The sequence below is a fragment of the Drosophila elegans genome, unplaced genomic scaffold (assembly GCF_018152505.1).
Source record: "Drosophila elegans isolate 14027-0461.03 unplaced genomic scaffold, ASM1815250v1 contig_183, whole genome shotgun sequence".
NCBI classification, from domain to species: Eukaryota; Metazoa; Arthropoda; class Insecta; order Diptera; family Drosophilidae; genus Drosophila; species Drosophila elegans.
This window is the reverse complement of record NW_024545550.1, coordinates 2,754,645-2,775,150: the sequence shown is the minus strand read 5'-3', so window position 1 is coordinate 2,775,150 and position 20,506 is coordinate 2,754,645. Positions and strand designations below refer to the sequence as shown.

The 20,506-nt window shown below is 46.5% G+C and overlaps 4 protein-coding genes across 5 annotated transcripts; 2 read left to right on the top strand and 2 right to left on the bottom strand.

Annotated features, from left to right (window-relative positions):
* The first annotated feature begins 1,758 nt into the window (after positions 1 to 1,758).
* On the top strand, positions 1,759 to 11,955 carry LOC108137940 (NADPH oxidase 5). Its single transcript, XM_017259897.2, has 14 exons — positions 1,759 to 2,923; positions 4,380 to 4,474; positions 5,624 to 5,738; positions 5,797 to 6,015; positions 6,812 to 6,962; positions 7,023 to 7,233; positions 7,294 to 7,523; positions 8,104 to 9,331; positions 10,215 to 10,587; positions 10,659 to 10,838; positions 10,933 to 11,043; positions 11,094 to 11,299; positions 11,360 to 11,456; positions 11,519 to 11,955. Exons 1-14 carry the CDS (start codon positions 2,279 to 2,281, stop codon positions 11,714 to 11,716), a joined length of 4,059 nt encoding a protein of 1,352 aa, XP_017115386.1. The 5' UTR covers positions 1,759 to 2,278; the 3' UTR covers positions 11,717 to 11,955.
* LOC108137941 (inhibitor of Bruton tyrosine kinase) lies at positions 11,788 to 16,171 on the bottom strand. Its single transcript, XM_017259899.2, has 8 exons — positions 15,992 to 16,171; positions 15,660 to 15,925; positions 15,027 to 15,600; positions 14,849 to 14,976; positions 14,649 to 14,792; positions 13,994 to 14,592; positions 13,119 to 13,927; positions 11,788 to 13,056 (listed from the first exon to the last, which is right to left on the bottom strand). Exons 1-8 carry the CDS (start codon positions 16,157 to 16,159, stop codon positions 12,184 to 12,186), a joined length of 3,561 nt encoding a protein of 1,186 aa, XP_017115388.1. The 5' UTR covers positions 16,160 to 16,171; the 3' UTR covers positions 11,788 to 12,183.
* A 468-nt stretch (positions 16,172 to 16,639) lies between these two features.
* On the bottom strand, positions 16,640 to 17,823 carry LOC108137927. 2 transcript variants are annotated; one of them, XM_017259873.2, is made up of 4 exons: positions 17,682 to 17,823; positions 17,573 to 17,607; positions 17,251 to 17,514; positions 16,640 to 17,191 (listed from the first exon to the last, which is right to left on the bottom strand). In XM_017259873.2, the coding sequence occupies exons 1-4, from the start codon at positions 17,698 to 17,700 to the stop codon at positions 16,760 to 16,762; spliced, it is 750 nt and encodes a 249-aa protein (XP_017115362.1). In that variant the 5' UTR covers positions 17,701 to 17,823; the 3' UTR covers positions 16,640 to 16,759. The 2 variants fall into 2 exon arrangements, with proteins under 2 accessions (XP_017115362.1, XP_017115363.1); XM_017259874.2 differs by having other exon boundaries at positions 17,573 to 17,604.
* An 87-nt stretch (positions 17,824 to 17,910) lies between these two features.
* Positions 17,911 to 20,505, top strand: LOC108137924 (transcription factor grauzone). The gene is made up of 4 exons (XM_017259866.2): positions 17,911 to 18,044; positions 18,143 to 19,523; positions 19,586 to 19,976; positions 20,041 to 20,505. The coding sequence occupies exons 1-4, from the start codon at positions 18,041 to 18,043 to the stop codon at positions 20,245 to 20,247; spliced, it is 1,983 nt and encodes a 660-aa protein (XP_017115355.1). The 5' UTR covers positions 17,911 to 18,040; the 3' UTR covers positions 20,248 to 20,505.
* The last annotated feature ends 1 nt before the right edge of the window (position 20,506 follows it).

Genomic DNA, 20,506 nt, shown 5'->3' with positions numbered 1-20,506 from the left:
AGAGTGTGAAGCGGAGGCGGAAACGATCTCAATCTGAATCTGAGTCTAAATCTGAGTCTGAATCTGAACCCCATTCCAATGTTGGTATCTAAATACGATGCCGTGTGGGGCACTAACCTGTAAACAAAAGGCAAAGGCCGCTGTCGAACATTAATCAGCAGATCGCCCGCTTTATGACACAGAGAAAAATATATATCGCCAAAATATGCCATTAATTTTATGCGGCCTTTTAATGAATTCAAATTATGGTACTAGAATTATTTGTTTTAGAAACTTGTAGAGACTTAAAAACAAAGAAATAAAAACATAAATATAAATGTAACAATAAGTAATAACTAAAAATTATTTTTTTTGTATTTCTAGAAAGCAAATTGTCCTTTAACTTTATCTACATTATTAAACATATATTTGCATAACATATTTGTATTGCAATGTTATAAGTATAGAACAAGTGTTTAATTAACAACACTTAAAGTTAAAAAGAACATTTTTTGAATAATTTGTGATTTGCTAAGTGGATATTAAATGGTTAATTATTACTTTTAAAATGTTTTTTCTAAGTTCTAACAAATTTATACATTTTTTTAGTCAGCTGATTTAACATTCAAATAAATAACGAAACCCATTTAATTGCTGTCTCTTTTTTCTCTCCGTGTGGCAGCGAAGTAGCAACATTTAGGAAAACAAGACACGAGTCATAGCGGTTGCTCTACAAAGTATTCATATTATTACCCTTTGGCGGAGACTTCACAGCTTCATCATCTTGAAGTTCAACTTCAACTTCACGAGCGTTCAAGGCGCTGCAATCGCTTATTTTGGATGGGATGGGGAATGGGAATGGAATGGTAGGTGGTTCAACGACTCGATAACAATAAGTTGTTGAAAGTGTCCGAGATTTAGCGGGTGGGGAAGTGTTGGGTCGACCTTGGGTCGAATTTACCAGCTTAGAGCTCTCGAATCTGAATTGGCCAAAAGTGGCTGGCCACGCCGTACCGATCACGCACTCACTTCCTGGCCAGTCAGTCAGTCAGCCAGTCGGCCAGCTGGCGTGACCCATTATGCGATGGGTAACTAGTAGCCCAATTCTAATTCCAGTTTCAATCCCAATCCAGAGCCCAGCCCAAAAGCCAATTCCAATTCCAATTCCGATTCCGATTGCAGTCCGTAACAAAGGCGGCGGTATGTGCCATGCACTCTGTTGGGCGGGAATTCGGAAATAGACACGTTCGACGGCTACGGCACATAAACAAGTTTGATTATTACGAAACACGGGCATTGAAATTAAAAAATGAAGACGTCGTTCAGGTGTCGCGGCTGAATTATTTGCAGCCCTTATCGAATAAGTACACACAAGTCCCGGTATGAGTCGCAAAAACCAAATTAGAATATCATCACACACATACACAGTCACAGTCACAGTCACAGTCACAGTCACAGTCATAGTCATAGTCGCAGTCATAGTCGCAGTTAAACACTGGAAACAGCAGCCATTTTATTAGTCGGATGCAGATACATTACATATACTGTACAGTGCATGTCCATTCTAAAATGCGCTGGCTGGCAGAAGCCTGAAATATTGAACCGATATTGGGCAAACGCGTTTTCCAAAGCGTCGAGCGATCGCTCGGCTCAGTCCGATTCTCGCTCACCAATACAGCTAGCTGTTGCTGTAGTGTAGCTATAGCTGTATTCGATTCAATTCGAATCGGTCCGAGGCCCTCACCTCACCTGTGTGGCTTTCGCTTTCAGTTGCTGCTCGCCGCTGCCGCCGATTGGTGTTGCTTCTTACCTGAATCGCGTCGTGTTGCTGCTGTGCCGTCGTCGTGTTGCTGCCGTACCGTCGTCGTCGTGTTGCTGCCGTGTCTTGGCCACCGACCACCGAGGATAATACCCACGTATAAAACCCTATTTGAGAGTCAAGTTCGCGTTGATTCTTAGCAAAATACTGACCAAGTGTTGCTGCTGTGCCATTGTGTTGCTGCTGTGCCTTCGTCGTGTTGCTGCTGTAACATAACCACCGACGCAAGGATATAATATACAACTTTGTTAGCTTGTGGTGTTACCTTTAAACTGTTGCTGTTGTTCATTTGTAGTGTTGCCATTGTGCATTTGTAGTGTTGCAGTTGTGCATTTGTAGTGTTGCTGCTGTGCATTTATAGTGTTGCTGCTGTGTCTTAACCACCGACGCAAGGAACACACATTCCCAAGCAGTACACCACTTCTTTGGCATGTGGTGAGCCTGAGTGTCGAGTGCTTCTGGTGATTTCCCCTTTGGCTAATGGACATGGACACTGAACAGGAGGCAAACAACCATCGCGGCTCGGTCTCCTCCAGCCGCTCCCTGGAGATACCCGCCACGCCCTCGCGTTCACCCAAGAAGGTGTCCTTCTCGGACGAGCTGCCCCAGTCGCAGACACCCGTCCAGCAACCCATCCAGCCGCCGGCCGTCACTGGCGTGAGTCACGTGCTCCAGCAGGCGGCCCAGTATCTGGAGCGATTGCATGGCGCACGCGAATCCCCCTCCGAGGAGGAGGAGGAAGTGCAGCAACAGCCCGATGGTGGGGATAGTGAGGCCGCCGTACTGGACCTGGATGCAGTGAGTCTCGGAGCTGATGAGCCGGCGGTAAAAGCTGGCCAAATTGCGGCCAGCTCGCCAAGTATTCTAGTTGCCAGCGTTGGCAAGCAGGAAGCGATTGCCAGTGGACAGGGAAATAAAAATGGAAATGGAAATCCGAATCAGCGGCAATCAAATTTGTACATGGAACGATACAACCTCAATTTAGATAAGAACTGCAGCTCCATGGAGCTGGAGGCGCGCCGGGAGAAGCAGCGCTGGCTGCTCATATCCGAGTGCAGTGCGCTTTTCGACGAGGGCGAGGGGAAACACACAAGGGAGGCCTTCCGCAAGCTTTTCCTGGACGAGGTGAGTCCCTTCGAGGGGATCCTTGAATGGCAATTTAAGAAAACAACATAAAATAATAGGGATAAAATGTAAAAACGGAACGTTCATAGGTGAAACACTTTTTTAAATATATATATTTTTAAGAACGTGACTGGGAAAGCAATTGCACGTATAATATAGCTAATTAAAATGGGAGGTACTTCAAAGTGAAAGTAGAATTGGTGTTTGACCTCTGAATAAGTGTATATAATACACCCAGAAAAAAAAGGCACAGTTAAATTAAACATTAAAATGTTTAAATGATTTCATTGTTTTCATTGTTTTCATTGTTTTCAACATATGGTACGTTAAAATTAACATATTCAATTGGTTTATCCAATAGGAAAATTGTAGATTTAATTTTTTTCCACATTAAATTTAAATTTTTCTATTCTGGAATAAAAAAAATGAAAGTGAAACCCACTTTGATTCAAACAACACACCCCTCGTGACTAAATCAGTACCGAAAATATTTATTTCAAAGTGCGAATATTTGGATTTGCCGTGTTTTTTCTCTGGGTGCATGTATACAATAACTATAACTGATTACTCAATGAATTTATTTAATATAATCACAAAGCTTATTATTGGTGCGCTAGTCACTTTGACACGAGCTAATCGAAACATTTAACATTTAGCTATAAAAACTAAAGCTAAAAACGGTATGTTTATTTATGTTCTGTTGATGCGACGCTTTTAACCATCTAGTTTCTTGCCGTTTGCAATAAATTACATCATCAAATGCATCCAAATAAACGGGAATGGGAATGGTAATGGATATGGATATGGGTCTAGGAGTGCGATCCAGACCGCCTGACCTTGTGCCACTTATTCTGTGGTCCTTTACCCTACCGCTGGTCGATGCGATCGCCAAACCCGTTTGCTTGATGGGCTCCGTTTTTTTGTGGCTGGTGTTTACTTGGTTTCGGCTCCCCGGTCACGAGTATTTCGTTTTTATGGGCTCCCCGAAAGCCGTTTAACCAGTCAGGGCTCATCCGTTAAATATGCACATTTCTCATCATCGCCGGGAGATCGCATCGCCATCGGCACCGCCAACTGTGACCAAATGCAAAAAAGAGGGGCTGCGTTTCGATTTGCAGACAATGCTAGGCGCTCATGATCGTGAGATCGAATGCCATTAAAATATTAATAAGCTAGTAGTAATTTATGCCAGGCATCGGTCTTCATCACTGCCGCATAGTTTCGAGTTCGGATCGTGGGACCAAGAGACCAGAACCCACTTGATTATGCTCATTACGTGGGTCAGACTCTATGTAAACACTTTCGTGTTTCGTGTTCGTATATAAATCTTCGATTGCGGGGCATAAACAAATGCTTCTCCAAACAATGCGAACGTAAATTAATTAACACTTGAACACAGAAAGCGGAGACGCATAAATTGAGCGCTTTACAACTTGTTTTTCGGACTTGCTTACAGGAATTCCAGCAGAAGCTGTTCCAGCTGTTCGATCTCGAGCGGAATGGCTATCTCCTGCAAGACCGCTGGATCGAGCACTTGAAGGGTCGTCTAACGTAAGTGTGGGTTGGTCGAGGCATCCTCCTCCTCTGGTTCCCTCGTATCCTCCTGCTTCTCTGAGATCGCTGCTGCTGTTGCTTTTGCTGTTTTCTGTTTTCTATTACGACGGTGCCAAAACAATTAGCTCGCCTTGGAAAAAATAGCTATCCGATCTAGTGCAGTACGAACCTATACGATCCGATCCGATCCACACACGCACCTGGCTGGCGTGCTCCAGGCATTCCAGCTGCGCCGACCAGAAGCCCCTGCCAAAGCCACATCCACATCCACATCCACAGCCACATCCCAGATGCCAGATGCCAGCTTCGTTCCCAGACGATGTCCGTTGCCCATGGCGATGCTATCTGCCTTGTGTGTTAACATATACAACAGCTAACATAGTCCGCGTGCCTCGGCAGCCTCTAAAGTTGGCTTGAGGATTGGGATTGAGACTGGGAAGTGGACTCTGCAGCCAGAAACTGTCATTGCCTGCCTGTCGTAATGAAGTCATTCAAATACAAATATAGTGCGAGCAGCACCAGCAGCAGCAGCAGCAGCAGCAGCGATTTCTGGGGATGCGGGGGGAATTGGGGAGCGGGTATCGCGTGCACAGAAAAAAATGAAACCGATATGATACCACTGACACATATTTCTATATCCAGCTGATATTTATCAAGAGCTCCACAACAATTAAAAGCTTGATCAACTCAAATAACAGCATCATGTGCCTTGTAAATATATTTAATTTCTTAACGTAAACACTAATCAAAATAATTTGGCTTTCGGCTGCCAAGTGCTGATGGAGTACACATGTAAATCAGCAAATGGAATCAGAAAAAGATAAATTTGAAATAATATGTGCCAGTGAATTCGAAACGAAATCCAGTTAATATTTTCGATAAAATCTTATTGAACGATTCAAGTTCATAAATCAGTTTAAAATTGTTCTTATCAATGACTTTTTTGAGATTGTAAATTGTTTAACGATCAATTGGAATATTAATGTGTAAAATGGTATGACTCACTTTAAAATTAACGTTAAATATAAACAAGAATATCGAATTGTGTGTCAATGGATGACCTAATCTTTTTCGGTGTACGTGTGCGTGGGGAGTTCGTTAAATTGGCCATGTTGATATGAATCTTTTTTGCTTTTGCCTATGTAGCGACGATCGCCAGATGGACTTTGCCGAACAGATCGAATCGGTGGCCTATGTGATCTGCGGTGAGAACAGCAGGGTTAGCTTCAAGAACTTCCGCGACATCTGGCACACAAGGGGGGTATGTATTGGATAGCCCTGGGTAGGGAGTCCCCTTTAATCCATCTCCTCTAAAACAGATCCTCGACAAACTGTACCGCCTGATTGAGCTGGATGGCAGCAACCTGGTGTCCACCAACCAGGTGATGGAGTTCATCTCCCACCTGACCAACTCCCGTCCGAGGACGGGCTTCGACAAGAGCTCGCTGACCCGGCTGGAGCAGCTTTTCCGCACCACCGTGGGCAACGAGCAGGAGATTCGCAGGGAGGAGTTCCAGAAGATCGTCACCTCGAAGAATGTGAGTTGCGGCAGTGAGTCAGCAACTGCAATGAACAATACTATTTTTAAATAACTTGTTTTTGCCATCTTTCTGTTTGCTAGTTACAGTTTTTTGATAAACTTTTTAACTTTTTTTGTTGAAATTTTGTGAGTTTTTTTAATTTATATATTTTTAATTTATTGTCTAGAGAAAATTTGCCTAAAAGCTTTATATTTTTTTAATAAAACTACTTTTTCTTTTAGAGTATACATACAATATGCAATGTAAAGTGCCCAACAATATGTCATTAAGCCATTTAATTTAATTTATCAAACAAGTTAAGCTAAATAAACCTTTGATATTGATTGCATATTACTTACAACTCACTTTTTAATATACTGTAGTAAATGATTTTATAACAATTTAGGAAGATAACCACAAAGTACTCGTTTATCTACAGTTTGTGTTGGTATAAAAATGTTTTTAAAAACACTTTTTTTTATTAATCTTTTAAAAATGATTTAAAGTGTTATGGCTTGTAGTTTATAGTATCAGGTTAACAAATTTTCGAAAGATTCAATTGTTTTTAATTGATATTTCCAACTCCAATTATTTTGACTGAACCTGTATATTAAAAATATGGTTAGCTGCAGAAATTCAAGACTTCAGACTTTTTAAGAGCTTTTCGTTAAAATAAATGTTTAAATTAGTACAAAATGTACTAAGCTCCCCAGCATTTGACTAGATTTCTTATCAAATATTAAATGGCTGTTTATGATACATATAACTTATGTATTTAGTAATACTTATCTAATTTTCTTTGTTTTTTTGCCAGCCCTTCTTCACGGAGCGCGTCTTCCAGATCTTCGACAAGGACAACTCGGGTTCCATTTCTCTGCAGGAGTTCATCGATGCGATACACCAGTTCTCTGGTCAGTCGGCCGATGACAAGATCCGTTTCCTCTTCAAGGTTTACGACATAGATGGTATGTCTGCAAATTGATATGCCTTCTATTTCTCAAACCATTCATTACCCAACTTACCAGGTGACGGACTCATCCAGCACAAGGAGCTGCATGATGTCATACGACACTGCATCAAGGAGAACGGGATGGAGTTCTCCGAGGACCAGATCGAGGACCTGACCAGCGCCATGTTTGAGGATGCCGATCCGCACAACAGTGGTGAGATCACCTACGAAGCGCTGAAGAACCAGTTGCACAAGCACGGTGGTCTCCTGGAGAACCTCAGCATAACGTGAGATCTGCCAGAGATTGAAATCTTTTTAATACTCACACTAAAACTCCAATCCAATAGCATCGATCGATGGCTAGTGCCCATCGCAGAAGATCGTCAGCCGGGAGGAGCCGCAAAGGGCGGATTCTGGAACTCCCTGCCCCACCAGTTCTCGCTGGCGTACATGAAGAACAACCAGGTCTTCGTCACGTACCTCTTCTTCTACATCATTGTCAACCTGTGCCTCTTCATATCCCGCGCCATTCAGTACCGTGCCAGCAATGGATTCGTGATTATAGCCAGAGCCTGCGGTAAGTACTGATTGTCATGGACTTGGTGTGATTATAGTCTGGCTATATGCGTTGCACCTGAAAATAAATCACACTCTATTACTTTAAAACCATGGCTAATCTGCTTAGTAAATGCGCACACACTCTCTTTTGTTTTAGTAGCATAGTAAAATTGATTTTACTTAAGCCATAAAACTATGAGAAGTCATAAAAAAACAGCGTAATAAAATTATTAGTTGTTGATTATAGCTTTTATACTTTTTTAATGATCAAGAAGCTCTTAGTATCCTCAAAAACAAAGTGTTACTTAGACTTTAATTCTGGAACCATAATCATTATAAGATTTATTTCAAAATATCTAAAACAATAATTATTTTTTCTAATTTTTATGATATTATTTTCTAAAATCGTTAAACAGTGGTTCTTTTTAGATTTACATGATATTATACAATTAAATTACTTTAAGTTAATTAAATCATTTTTGTTAGTTTTATTACTCATAAATTATGAAGCTATCAACAGTTTTTAGTGCCAGACACAGATTAAAATCCTGAATTGCCAATATAGAGTATTTGATTAACTCATATGTATCTACCCGCAGGACAATGTCTGAACTTCAACTGCGCGTGGGTGCTGGTGCTGATGCTGCGGCATTCGCTGACCTACCTGAGGGGTCGTGGCCTGTCCTCGTATTTGCCACTGGACCACCACGTGTACCTGCACAAACTGACGGGCATCACGATCTCCGTGCTGAGTCTGGTGCACACGGTGATGCACCTGTTCAACTTCTCGATCATCGTGATCAACGATCCGAACATCAATGCGGGACACTACACCATCGGCGAGTGGCTGCTCACGGATCGTCCGGGGCTGTTTGGCCTGATTCCGGGATGTGCCAATCCCACGGGAGTGGCTCTCCTCTGCATCCTGATGGTGATGTTCGTCTGCTCGCAGCCCTTCGTGCGGCGGAAGGGCAGCTTCGAGGTCTTCTACTGGACCCATCTGCTGTACGTGCCCTTCTGGGTGCTGTGCCTGTTCCACGGACCCAATTTCTGGAAGTGGTTCCTGCTGCCGGGCCTCGTTTACGTCATTGAGCGCGCGCTGCGCTTCATCTGGATGAAGGGTGAGCACGGCAAGACGTACATTAGTTCCGGCCTGTTGCTGCCCTCCAAGGTGGTCCACTTGGTGATCAAGCGACCGCATCACTTCAATTTCCGACCCGGAGACTACGTGTTCGTGAACATTCCGGCCATTGCCAACTACGAGTGGCATCCGTTCACCATCAGCTCGGCTCCGGAGCAGGAGGACTACATGTGGTTGCACATACGCACCGTGGGCGAGTGGACCAACCGCCTGTACAGGTACTTCGAGCGGGAGCAGCAGAAGCTGCAGCAGAATGGCTCTCCGCAGGAGATTCCCCAGCACATGCACGCCATACCCACGCCCAGTTTTATGCTCCTCAACGAATCCCGTAATCCGGTGATGGGCGGGGAGAGATCAGCCACGCCCCAGACGGATTTCCTGGCCAGGAATCTGGCCGTGCAGCCGGTGCCGCCAGTGCGTCCACCTCGCCAGAATCGCAAGCCCACGGCGGGAGCTGCTCCCGATCCGCCAGCCACTGGCGTCAATCGTATCCGCAGCATCAAGAAGAGCCTGCAGCGTACGTTCTCGAGGAAGGAGGCAGTGGAGCCCAAGAAGGGCATTCCGAACGGAGCTTTCGTGGGCGATGGCGAGCGGGAGGACTGCAGCCTGAAGCAGCGACCGCTGGAGAAGAGCATCTCCCTGCCGGACATCAGTGTGAAGAGCAAAAAGCGGAGTCGCCTCAAGGCGTGAGTAAAATTAGTACACAAATTAGTACAAGAAAGGAAACTTCGGCAAGCCGTAGTTTATATACTCTTTCAACTATTGCAAAAATTATATATATATATATATAAATACATAAATATTATTATATATATATATATAAATACATAAATATTATTATATATATATATATATATATATATATATAAATACATAAATATTATTGTATATATACTCTATATTCCGATTTTAATACGTATGTGTTTAAAAACATTGGATGATTTTCGGCAACATTTTTCAAAGGTTCCTATGGTATAAATATTTAAACCGTAATTCTGAATTATTAAACAATTACAATAAACCAAAGAATTTATAAAAATTTAAAAAGGCAAAAAAATAATACATTAAAAAAAATTTTTTTTTTCTTTCAATATAGCTATATGATATAGTCGTCCGATTTAAAAAAAAAACTTAAACCGTCATTAAAAAAAAAACCTTTACTATATCTTATAGTTTTTAAGTATCTCGAATTCTATGGGAGGTATATGATGTATTTTTCCGATTTTAATAAAGCTCAAATCGAAATATTAAACAAAATAAAAAAATTGCTAGGGAAATAAAGTAAAAAACAGTAACGTTATAATATATTTCATTTATTTTTACTATTGTTCCCACGGGAGCTAAATGATATAGTCGTCCTTATACCTGCAATTGAATGACAACTTTTGGGAAAGTTGTATTCAGATAGCTTTAAAACGCAGTTACTATTTTAGGTAGAAACGGGAATATATATACTCTATAGGGTTGAAACTTTCTCCTTCATTGCATTGAAAACTTTAGCCGAAAATTATAGTACCCCCTGTAAGGGTACCAATGTTGTTCAGATACTCACCCATCCCAATCCCGCAGCCTTCGAGCCCTGGGTCGCTCCGAATCCGAGTCCGCCTTCGACGAGAAGCGGGTGCGTCGTGCCAGGAACAACAGCGTGGGATTGGCCTACCTCAGTCCGCAGAACAAGTCGCTGGCGCAGAGCTTCCGCTACATGCGCACCAAGCCCACCATTATCGCTTTCAAGACGCCCAGCATGGAGGAGCGGGAGCATCAGCTGGCGGCAGGAGCAGGTGCAGGCACAGGGCCAGGGACAGGGACGGGGGAGGCCAATGGAGCAGGTGCGGCCAGCAGGGCGGAGCAGGGATGTGCGGGCTCCAAGCTGGATGCAGCCGATAAGCTGCAGGTGGCCAGACTCAGTCTGGCAGCGGAGGTGGCCTCCAAGCCACTGGAGGTAAGTGGTTTGCTGGCCGATCTGGCAGACTAACCCATCGTAAGCAACTAATCACCATCATCCAACCGAAGGACCAAACTCAGACGGGATCGGGCAGCAGAAAGTCCATTCTGCGGCGACCCACTTTCCTGCGCTCCCTGTCCACCTCCATAAATAACAGATCAGGCGGAGGCGGTGGAGGTGGCGGATCAACTGGTAGCTCCACAACTAACAGCGGTGGCAAGGTCACACTCGATGCGGGAGTAATGGAGGTGCGGGTTACACCAACACACACACACACACACAGCAGGGCTAACCTACTAACTGGTTCCAATGCTAACTATGTGCTCCTCCTTCTCCTCTCAGATCTTCATCGATGGTCCGTATGGAGCGCCCTCCAGCCACATCTTTGGGGCCCAGCATGCGGTGCTCATTGGCACGGGCATTGGAGTCACCCCGTTTGCCTCCATACTCCAGGTAAGTTAATCCCTTACAGCCTATAAGCAGATCTAACTGTGTGATACCAGTCCATTATGCATCGCTACTGGAAGGCCCGCCACAGTTGTCCGAGGTGCCAGTTCGAGTGGGCCAGCGAGATACCCAAGTCTGTGATGAACCTGCGCAAGGTGGACTTCTTTTGGATAAACCGGGATCAGCGATCCTTCGAGTGGTTTGTCAACCTGCTGTCCCAACTGGAGATTGAGCAGGCGGAGCTGGGCGGGGCCATGGAGCGGTGAGTTTCCTCTTGAACATATATCTTTTGGATAAAGTATTTTCAATGGCTTTTGTTCAGCTTCCTGGACATGCACATGTACATAACGAGTGCGCTGCAGAGAACCGACATGAAGGCAGTGGGTCTTCAGCTAGCTTTGGATTTGCTGCACGAGAAGGTAGTCCCATCTGATAGCTAATCCCTAACCTAATGCAACTCCTGTATCAACTACTTCTGCAGGGCAAACGGGATCTGATAACGGGCCTGAAAACCCGCACCAATGCCGGCAGACCCAACTGGGACAAGGTGTTCAAGCAGCTGCAGGCGCAGCAGAAGGGCAAGGTCACCGTTTTCTACTGCGGCCCACCGCAGTTGGCCAAAACGCTGCGGTACAAGTGCGACCAGTACGGATTCGCCTTTCGTAAGGAGTGCTTCTGAACAAGATCTATCTCTCGCCTCCGTCTCCTCGTCCACCTGCTCATCTGTGCCCAATCTCTCTCAATCTCATCTCATTTGCATAAGCAACGGGTTTATTTCGGGTTCGTTTTTGTTCGGTTTAGATGGCTATTTATTCGTCACTTGTCTTGTTGCCTCATTGTCGAGTGTGTCCGCAGCTTGTAAATATCTATATCTATCTGTATTATCTATGTGCTCACGCAATAAAGTTTGTTATCCAATGTGCCGTCCCGATTCCCGATTCCCAATTCCCGATTGCATCCGGTTCAGAACGAGTACATCGTGAGCTTCTTTGCAGGCGGCTCCGAGTTCTACATTTGATGGCCCTGCGCGCAGTAAATCGCTTCCAAATCCCTCACAATTCGGACACACTAATAAAAACAAAAAAACGAATGGACAAACACTCCAGACTCTACTTAGCTACCTGAGCGCTGATTGTCGGTGCCAGTTTACTGCCTCAACCAGGTGCTAAAGTTGATGTCACTGGGCCTGGACATGCGGGCAATGGTGATGGTCTCGTCATCAATGTTGTCCACGTTGTAGAACTCCCGCAGCTCGGCAATGGCCGTCTCCTCGATCTGCGTGTGAACCAAGGACTTGTTCCGCATGCGCTCATACGTTTCCCGCTGCCTTCTCTCATCCGCCAGGATGCGCGAGAAGCTCTGGCCCGGCTCCGTGGGCGTGGTGGAGGCAGCAGCCTGACCCCTCATCATGTTGGCAAACGATGTGGGATCCGAAGTGCTTCCAGTCGTGGGAGAAGTGAAGGAGTCATTAAACGAACTGGATGGCGTGGCAGTCACTCCCCAGGCATTCGGCACAGCCACTGGAGTGGAGGAGTGCTCCACCAGCGGTGGGTTAGTGGCCCGCCAACTCTTCGATTCGGAGGAGAGACGCTTCCGTTGCTTCTGCGAAAGCTTCTGCGACTGGGGCGTCAAGGAACTAAAGTCGAGATTGTAACTCTTGCCCAGTGGCGAGGTGGCTTCCGTTTCGGGGGAGGTTGGCGGCGGTGTTTGCTCCTTCAGGAGCTTCCTTTCAATGGGCAAGAGGTCAGGAGATGGTGGCTCCTCCTGCCTAAGTGTGTTGTTAACTTTCAAGGCTGTTTCAGCCTGTTTCCTTTTGTGATCTTTCTTGTCCACCACTCGTGACCAGTTCTTAGCCTCGTTGCGAGCGCTTTCCTGGGGCGATGAAGGGACCTCCACCGCTTCACTGACGCTCAAAGATCTCATCATGCTGGATATGGCCTGCTGCTCGTACTGGTGTCGAGCATCCTGTTTACGCATATCCTTCTGTTTGTGCTTGGCCGCCTGCTTGAGCTGGGATTCCTACAAAAAAAATAATAACTCACGTTAGATGGAGTCTAAAGCTTTCGAACCTAAATACAAACCGCATCCATTCTATAGTCCAGGTCCACCTCGCAACCGTCGGCAAAACTGAGCAAAAGCTCGTCCTCTATAGCCTCTGAAAAGGGAGTGATTTGGCGGTAGTCGAATACCCTGCTGAACATGTTGCGATAGTGCTCATTTAGGCACTTTAGAGCCTCTCCATCGCACTGCTCGATGCTGCGATAGCAAAGAACTCTGGCCAGATTCTGGCAAATGAAGTCCATGCAGCCCTTCTGCAGCAGTTTGCAGTTGTACATGGCCGCAAACTCGAGCATCTCGCCGCACTTTCGTATGCTGATCTTGTCGAGGATGAGCGATTCGCACACGTTTTGCAGCGACTCAATAAAGTACTGGTCACAAATGGTGATCATGTTGTAGAGGAACGTCTCCAGGTAGCCCTGCTTGCAGAAAGCCTCCGTGTCCAGGCTGTATAGATAGTCCAGAACTGGCTCCATGTACTCCGCTGGAACGCCCTCCATCGTGACAGAGGAACGCTCAGCCCACGAGTGCATAAACATCATTTCAAAGTACTCCAACCGTGCCACCAGCATGCACTTGTGAGCCTCTAAAACCTTCCCGTCCTCGCAAACAATCCTTACATCGTACAGCTCAGGATAATCTGAACGATACATGCGATTGAATCGCTGGCGGACTCTGGGCATTGGGAACTGATGGTCACGAACGTAGCTTTGCACGTACTTGGCCAGTTCGACTAGTTGGAACTTCTGCAGGTGCGGTAAGAACATCTCGCAGGTGCGGGTTCGCTGTTGAGGATTCGCCGGCCCAAGACTTTGCTGAATGCAGTCAATATCTAGAAAGGATATTAACAGGGTTAACTTTCGAGATCTTACGTTGTACACTACTAGCCATAACTCACCATCCTCAGTTGGCCAGTAGCTCGAGTAGATATGCTTCAGGACCACCTCAAACATCTTGCCCGTCAAATGCTCAATATTTAGATAAATATCCTTGTCCAGATAACACCGGATGAGCTCCCGAAGACCTGGCGCTCGACTGAAAATGATTAACTTGTGGGCGGCGAACTTCTCGCCATCCACATGAAAGACCACATCGTGGACGGCATCACAATCGCTGGTCTCGTGCAGCAACTTCTTGAAGCTGTGCTCCCTTCGCAACATTGATGGCTTCCGGAAGTACTTGGTGTGCGACTCTTGCAGAACGGCAAACGATGAGAAACCCTCGTCGCAAAATATGTCGTTGGCGCGGTCAATGTTGGGCACACGCTGCAGCTCGATGCGGATCACATGTTCCCGGGAGATTTCCGTTTTGTTCTGATCGTTGTTCTGCCAGATATCGAGATTGGGCTTGGCCTTCTCCTGCAGCGCTGCGTTTGGCAGGGCGATCTGATTGCACTTGCCCCGATAAACGCAGCCATCCTCGGAGAGGACCATCACCTGATTGCACTTGTAAAGGATTTTCTTAATCTGGGGCAGTCGTATGGTCGAAAAGTTGCATCTGCGGGGGGAATACATGGTCATTAAAGGGGATTAAAACTAGCTCATGTGTTGTACCTGTAAAACTGTTGAGTGTTCTCGTACCAGAGATACACCACATTGGTTTCCGTGAGCATCAGTAGCTTCAGAGCTGCCGCGGAGCCCTTGGCGGAGTTCTTTAGGTGGCCACCCATCACAGATATGCTCTTGAGATCTTCGTAGCTAGTGGATTGCACATTTGTATCGCATAACTTTCACCTAAGTAAGAGTAAACTTACTTGGGCGTCTTAATGTATCTAGTCTTGTCCGCATAGAAAAGAGTGATCATCTTCTCTTCGCTGTAAATTACCGTGGCTGCATTGTTGGCCTCCACAAAACGGATGGCAGTTTTGGCAGGCAGCTTGATCTGCGGGAAATACACTTAGTCGCCACACTTTCCACATGGTAATAACTCACCAGTGTGGGCACCATGATGCTCGGCGTGTTGGCACCGATGCCAAACTGACCCTGATTGGCACCCCACACGTAGACACACCTGCTGCCGTAGGCGATCGAGTGCTGATCGCAGGCGATCACGCGCACCAGCTCGCTGGCACCCTTGTCACGCAAGGCGACCACTTCCTTGAACTGGCTGAGCTGCTCGGGGGCATCACGCACGCCCAGCTGATGGTCTGCGTTGAGGCCGCAGGCGAAGACCAGCGAGCGATTGGTGAGCACCAGGGAGTGTTGGCGGGAGACGCTGATGCAGCGTATGGAGTCGTCGCCCAGTTTGGAGGACACCTTCACGCGCTTAGGTGCTGGCAGGCTGTTCTCCACCCCGATGCCCAGGCGACCACCTTTGCCATGGCCCACGGCGTACAGGTGACCCTTCTTGTCGCAGAACAGACTGTGGTAGGCGCCCAGGGCCACCTGTTCCAGATAGAGACCAGATTTGCGGAAGAAGTCCACCGCCTGCGGGGCATTGGTGTTCTGCTCGTTGCCAATGCCCAGGTTGTAGTTCTTGTTGGAGCCCCACACCAGGACATCGTTTCTAGAGGGAGATCCACTTGTTATTAGGATGGGAATCATTAGCTTTCGTGCACGACTCACTGTGAGTCCGTGGCCAGAGTCTGATCATCGCACTTCCTGCAGATGGCCTGCAGCGGGCACCTGGTGTCCTCGTCCAGGAGCTCCAAACTGGCCCCGTAGCGCAGCAGCAGTACGGCGCAATCGATGGAGCCGTAGTACAGGGCCCTGTGCAGCGGACTACTGCCCGACTCGTAGTCCTGGCCATTGATATAGGCTCCGTGGTTGAGCAGCCACTCCAGAATCTCGTAGCGCCCCGTCGAGGCGGCCATGTGCACCGCCGAACGGCCCTGGAACAGCGAGATATATACATATATAAGGCCCATAGAAGGAGCCCTGTAATTTCACCACCTTACCAGGTCATCTAGAATATTGGCGAAATTGCCGCACGTCTTGAAAATGAAAGCCGCCAGCTTCTGGTGGTCAATGGAGCGCTTGGTCAGCGCTGCGGTGATGGTGTTTCCATGCTGGCGGAGTCTGCACTTCGCGGTGCAGTCGTATTCCTGGCTCCTGGCGGCTGACATCGGATGATTTATAAATAAACGCCGGGATATCAACCTTTTTACGTGGATTATTTTGTTTTGCTCGCGGCGTAGTGTGACCAGGCGGTGGAAAGCTTTCGCACCTAACCCAAAAACTCGACGAAAAATATGTAATTTAAAGTGAGCGCTTATTTTTGAAAATAGTTGTACACGGACTTCAAAATAATAGATATATTTTAGTTTCAAAAAGTCTTAATTGCTGAAATAAATTTGAAAGCCCTGAGAATAATTATTGCCATTGTAATTTTGTTCATAAGCGAGAATCAATAAACAACCATATAGATTTAGCTTACTGTATCTTTATTAATAAAAATCATACTTTTTCTACATTCTTTGTTTCCACTTATCATTTAAAGTATTTAAGAGTTTTATTGTACCGAGAAAAAATTATATTAGAAAATTAATAACGTAGTCAATAAAGTGCGTTTCAACTTAAAAATAAAAAATGTACACGTTCACGACTTCTAATTGTCCAAAAGTTTTTACGAAAAACAATATTTTAAATACACTTTCAATGCTAAAGTAATGGCTTACTGCTTTGTTTACTATTAATTATGATCTACATTCGACTTGAACTAAAGGTCAGGATTTTTCACTTTGCTCTATCGCAGGCAGTCGAAGTTTTCGCTTCTTGATTAAGATAATGTTTTCGTTACACATCCGTTGCTTTAGGATTGATCTGCCCGCCACCGTGATAGCTCCATTCTTGCGAATTATGGAGTAGACACAGACTTCCTTGGGAGCCAACAATCGGGAAGGTTTGTCGAAGTTACGGACCCGCGGCCTCGACGTTGGCTTGGGATCAGGGTTAATGGAACACGAAATGTCCAGGAACGAGAGATCCTTTTGCTGAATGGGGCTGGTGAAGTTGTGAATCCACGTTTTATTCTCGACCTTCCCAGTTTGCTCCACATTTTGCTCAGGCTTGGTGGGCAACTCTTCAGGAGGTTGTGCCTCAGCCGGAGGTTTCTTCGGCTCAACCGGGCATATTGGCTTGCAGGGTCGAACTTTACCCTGAAAAAAGCATATACATCTTAGTACTTATTGTATTATTGTTATCTTCAATCATTTACCATACAAACATGCAGTTTTCGGGCTTTTGCCGTGTCTGCAATGAGTAAACCGCACTTGCACTCGGCATATCCGTAGATCCTGTACAGAGGACCCCGTCTTTTGATGCTGAAGCACTTCTTGACGTGGGCAAAGCGGTTCTTGAAGGATACCATAGATTTTCCACAACCTGGACATACAATCATCTCCACAAGCTCTCCTATGGAGTACCAAATGGTTTCCCTGAGCTCCACGGCATTGGGGACTTCATTGGGGCGTTCCTCGGTCTAGTTAGGCAAGTAGAATAAGTATTTGTAAAACATTGGGTATATAATATAGTCTTACCACAACTTTCTCTGGATGTGACATGTTTGGATCTGCTGGAAATAAGAAAGTAAAAACGTAAACAAATGGCCAAAATCCGCTACCCTTAAGCATTACAGTATTTCCTCACCTGCAGTGATGTTTTTCATTCACTGGAAAGCTTTCTTTAGGTTTCCACTGCAAAGAAACTTAACTCAACTGCATTAACAGCTTTATTTCCCCTAAAAATAATTAAAATAATAACAATAAGTTTTAACGCATCCACCTTTAGAGTGACCAGCTCTTTTACAGCTGTAAAATCCCATTTCGCCCCATCGACTGCGACAGTGTTGTTAAATGCCCGCAGCTTGCTCTGCTATTGTGAACTGAAAAACAGCTGGCGTTTTGAGTGCACTGCGGCATTAAACAAATTAGTAAATAAAAAACTGCATTTAACGCCCCAATCATTAGATGGCTTTCAATTGCCTGTAGCAAAGGATACAATAAGCAATGGGTAAGCTCAAGACAGTGCAGAAATCGGCAAGAAGAAGCTATTCCTGCCCAAGCCAGTGATGCTCAATTGTTGACATTATATTCTAACTATCTCAATAGATTCCTCTTCGTGCTGCTTACTCTGCATGTGCGAGTATTCGGCCATGATGGGCGACTACATAGACGTGCACTCCGCGCGGGCCGCGCAACTGGAGGTGGCCAGGATCGTCAACCAGCACTTTCCCTTCCAGATCTCCAAGGAAAGCCACGACAGGATCTGCGGACGCTGCTGGAAAACGGTGTCCGACTTCAACACTTTGCATGAATTCGTTAGTGCGGCGCAGAGCTCGTTGCAGGAAACAAAAGTGTTGCTCATGGAGGATGATCCCCTCACCCAGGGCACTTCCTCCTTCCCGGAAGTCGCCAAACTGCCAACGGAAGGGGAGGAGCCGCGGGCGCAGGAGCCATCTGAACTTTGCGGGCGCAACTTTTTCTACCCGGAGGTCAAAATAGAGGAGCACGAACTAGACCATTTACCCCGCATCGAGATCCTGGAAAGCACCTCCAGCACGCAAACACCCCAGGATCAACTGGAGGGCACAGCCAGACGCTTGAGGAAGCGCCTAAAGGCAGAGGACGGATCCTCTGGGGACAAGGACAAGGATGAGGATGTCGCTGATGCAACCGCTGAGCCCGCGCCGCCCAAAAAGCGACGTGGTCGCCCCCGGAAATCGGATACCGCCACTGCCGTTCTGCAGAAGCCAAAAGAAGACATCCAACTGAACTTAAAGGCAGAGGAGCTCGATGAGTTCATGGACGAGGTTGCGGATCCCGACTTCTCGTGCAACCTGGACGACGACCTGGTGCCCAGCGACAATTCCTCCGAGGACAACGACGGAGGCAGCGGGGGCTTCGACTCTGATTCCGACTTCGAGCTGGACAATCCCGGGAAGCAGGAGTTCGCCGTGCTGCCCAAGAGGACGGTGGTGCGGCCCAAGAAGTACAAGAAGCGAACGAAACCGGCGGAGCCGAAAGTGCGAATGTCCCGCGAACTGCTGGAGCAGCGGAAGAAACAGCAGGAGGAGTACGACGTAATCATCGCCAAGTTCTTCACCAGCGTGCTGCCGTGTGCCATATGCAATCTGCTGGTGCACAACTTCACCGAGATGCAGCGCCACCACAGACTCACCCACCAGGTCGATCCCGGCTACATGATGTGCTGTGGCCGAAAGTTCACGCAACGCAAAGTGCTGGCCGAGCATGTGCTCGTCCACTGGAATCCTGAGCACTTCAAGTGCAGCGTGTGCGAGAAGTCATTCCAGAACTCACGGCACCTGGAGTCGCACCAGCAGGTCCACATGGATCCGGCCATTAAGCTGACGTTCAGCTGCGACCTGTGCTCGAAGACCTTCCTCAGCAAGACGGCCATTGACTACCACAAGCTGAACAAGCATGTGCCCAAGTCGGAGTTCAAGTTCACCTGTTCCGAGTGCAATAAGAAGTGAGTGTCATCCCTACCAGTCCATCACTCCTTCTCTAACTTTGTTTAACCATGCCCAACAGATTCCTCACCGAGCGCAAGCTGAAGAACCACATGAACTCCATGCACGACCCGGAGAGCACCATCATCTGCGACAAGTGCGGCAAGCAGATGCGCACCAAGATCATCCTGAAGAAGCACCAGGAGCTGATGCACTCGGACAAGCCGCGTCCGGAACCGGAACTGAAGCAGTGCCAGATTTGTGGCGCCTGGCTGAAGGGCATGACCGGTTTGAAGCAGCACATGAAGAGCATCCACGTGGAGAGTGCGGGCGAGCACCGCTGCCACATCTGCGCCAAGGTGTCACCGAATGCCAGAGCTCTCAGGCGTCACATTTATCACAATCACGAGTGTGAGCGCAAGTTCAAGTGCACCATGTGCGAGAAGGCCTTCAAACGGCCGCAGGAGCTTAAGGTGAGACCAAGACATCTTCACAAGAACAGATTTGTAAATTTGTACTTTGTGGTTCCACCCGCAGGAACACACATCCACCCACACCGGGGAGGTACTCTACACGTGTCCCAACTGCCCGATGACGTTCTTCTGCAGCGCCAACATGTACAAGCATCGCCAGCGATTGCATCGCGCACAATACGAGGCGGACAAGAATCAGCCCAAGCCCCCTAATATTCTGAAGATATCGCGCAACGCCTCCTCGCAGAACAAGCCCAAACAGGAGATCTAGCACCTAAAGATCATTAATTGAAATAGTCAAACGCCCTTTTCCACTTTCACAGAGTTTGATCGAATTTGAAATAATTATGTCCCAATTTAAACATTTCTCTTTATCAATTTTTTATATTTGAATTTTAACTAATTCGAATGAACTCTGTGAAAGTTGAAGTCCAAGAAGCGTTTGTCACCTTAGACATAAGCTACAAGTATTTAATAATAAATGCAAACTGGATTTGGCTCCAATCCAAACAATTGATAACAAAACAAAG

Excerpts from the sequence above, each read along its gene's own strand:
- LOC108137940 (XM_017259897.2), top strand. The coding sequence starts at position 2,279 with ATGGACATGGACACTGAACAGGAGGCAAACAACCATCGCGGCTCGGTC. Across the intron at positions 2,924-4,379 it reads GCAAGCTTTTCCTGGACGAG|GAATTCCAGCAGAAGCTGTT; the intron begins GTGAGTCCCTTC and ends ACTTGCTTACAG. Across the intron at positions 11,044-11,093 it reads CGTTTGCCTCCATACTCCAG|TCCATTATGCATCGCTACTG; the intron begins GTAAGTTAATCC and ends GTGTGATACCAG.
- LOC108137927 (XM_017259873.2), bottom strand. Across the intron at positions 17,515-17,572 it reads CACATCCAGAGAAAGTTGTG|ACCGAGGAACGCCCCAATGA; the intron begins GTAAGACTATAT and ends TTGCCTAACTAG. Across the intron at positions 17,192-17,250 it reads GAAAACTGCATGTTTGTATG|GGTAAAGTTCGACCCTGCAA; the intron begins GTAAATGATTGA and ends TGCTTTTTTCAG.
- LOC108137941 (XM_017259899.2), bottom strand. The coding sequence starts at position 16,159 with ATGTCAGCCGCCAGGAGCCAGGAATACGACTGCACCGCGAAGTGCAGA. Across the intron at positions 15,601-15,659 it reads ACTCTGGCCACGGACTCACA|AAACGATGTCCTGGTGTGGG; the intron begins GTGAGTCGTGCA and ends ATCTCCCTCTAG. Across the intron at positions 14,793-14,848 it reads AGATACATTAAGACGCCCAA|CTACGAAGATCTCAAGAGCA; the intron begins GTAAGTTTACTC and ends GCAATCCACTAG.
- LOC108137924 (XM_017259866.2), top strand. Across the intron at positions 19,524-19,585 it reads TGTTCCGAGTGCAATAAGAA|ATTCCTCACCGAGCGCAAGC; the intron begins GTGAGTGTCATC and ends CATGCCCAACAG. Across the intron at positions 19,977-20,040 it reads AACGGCCGCAGGAGCTTAAG|GAACACACATCCACCCACAC; the intron begins GTGAGACCAAGA and ends TTCCACCCGCAG.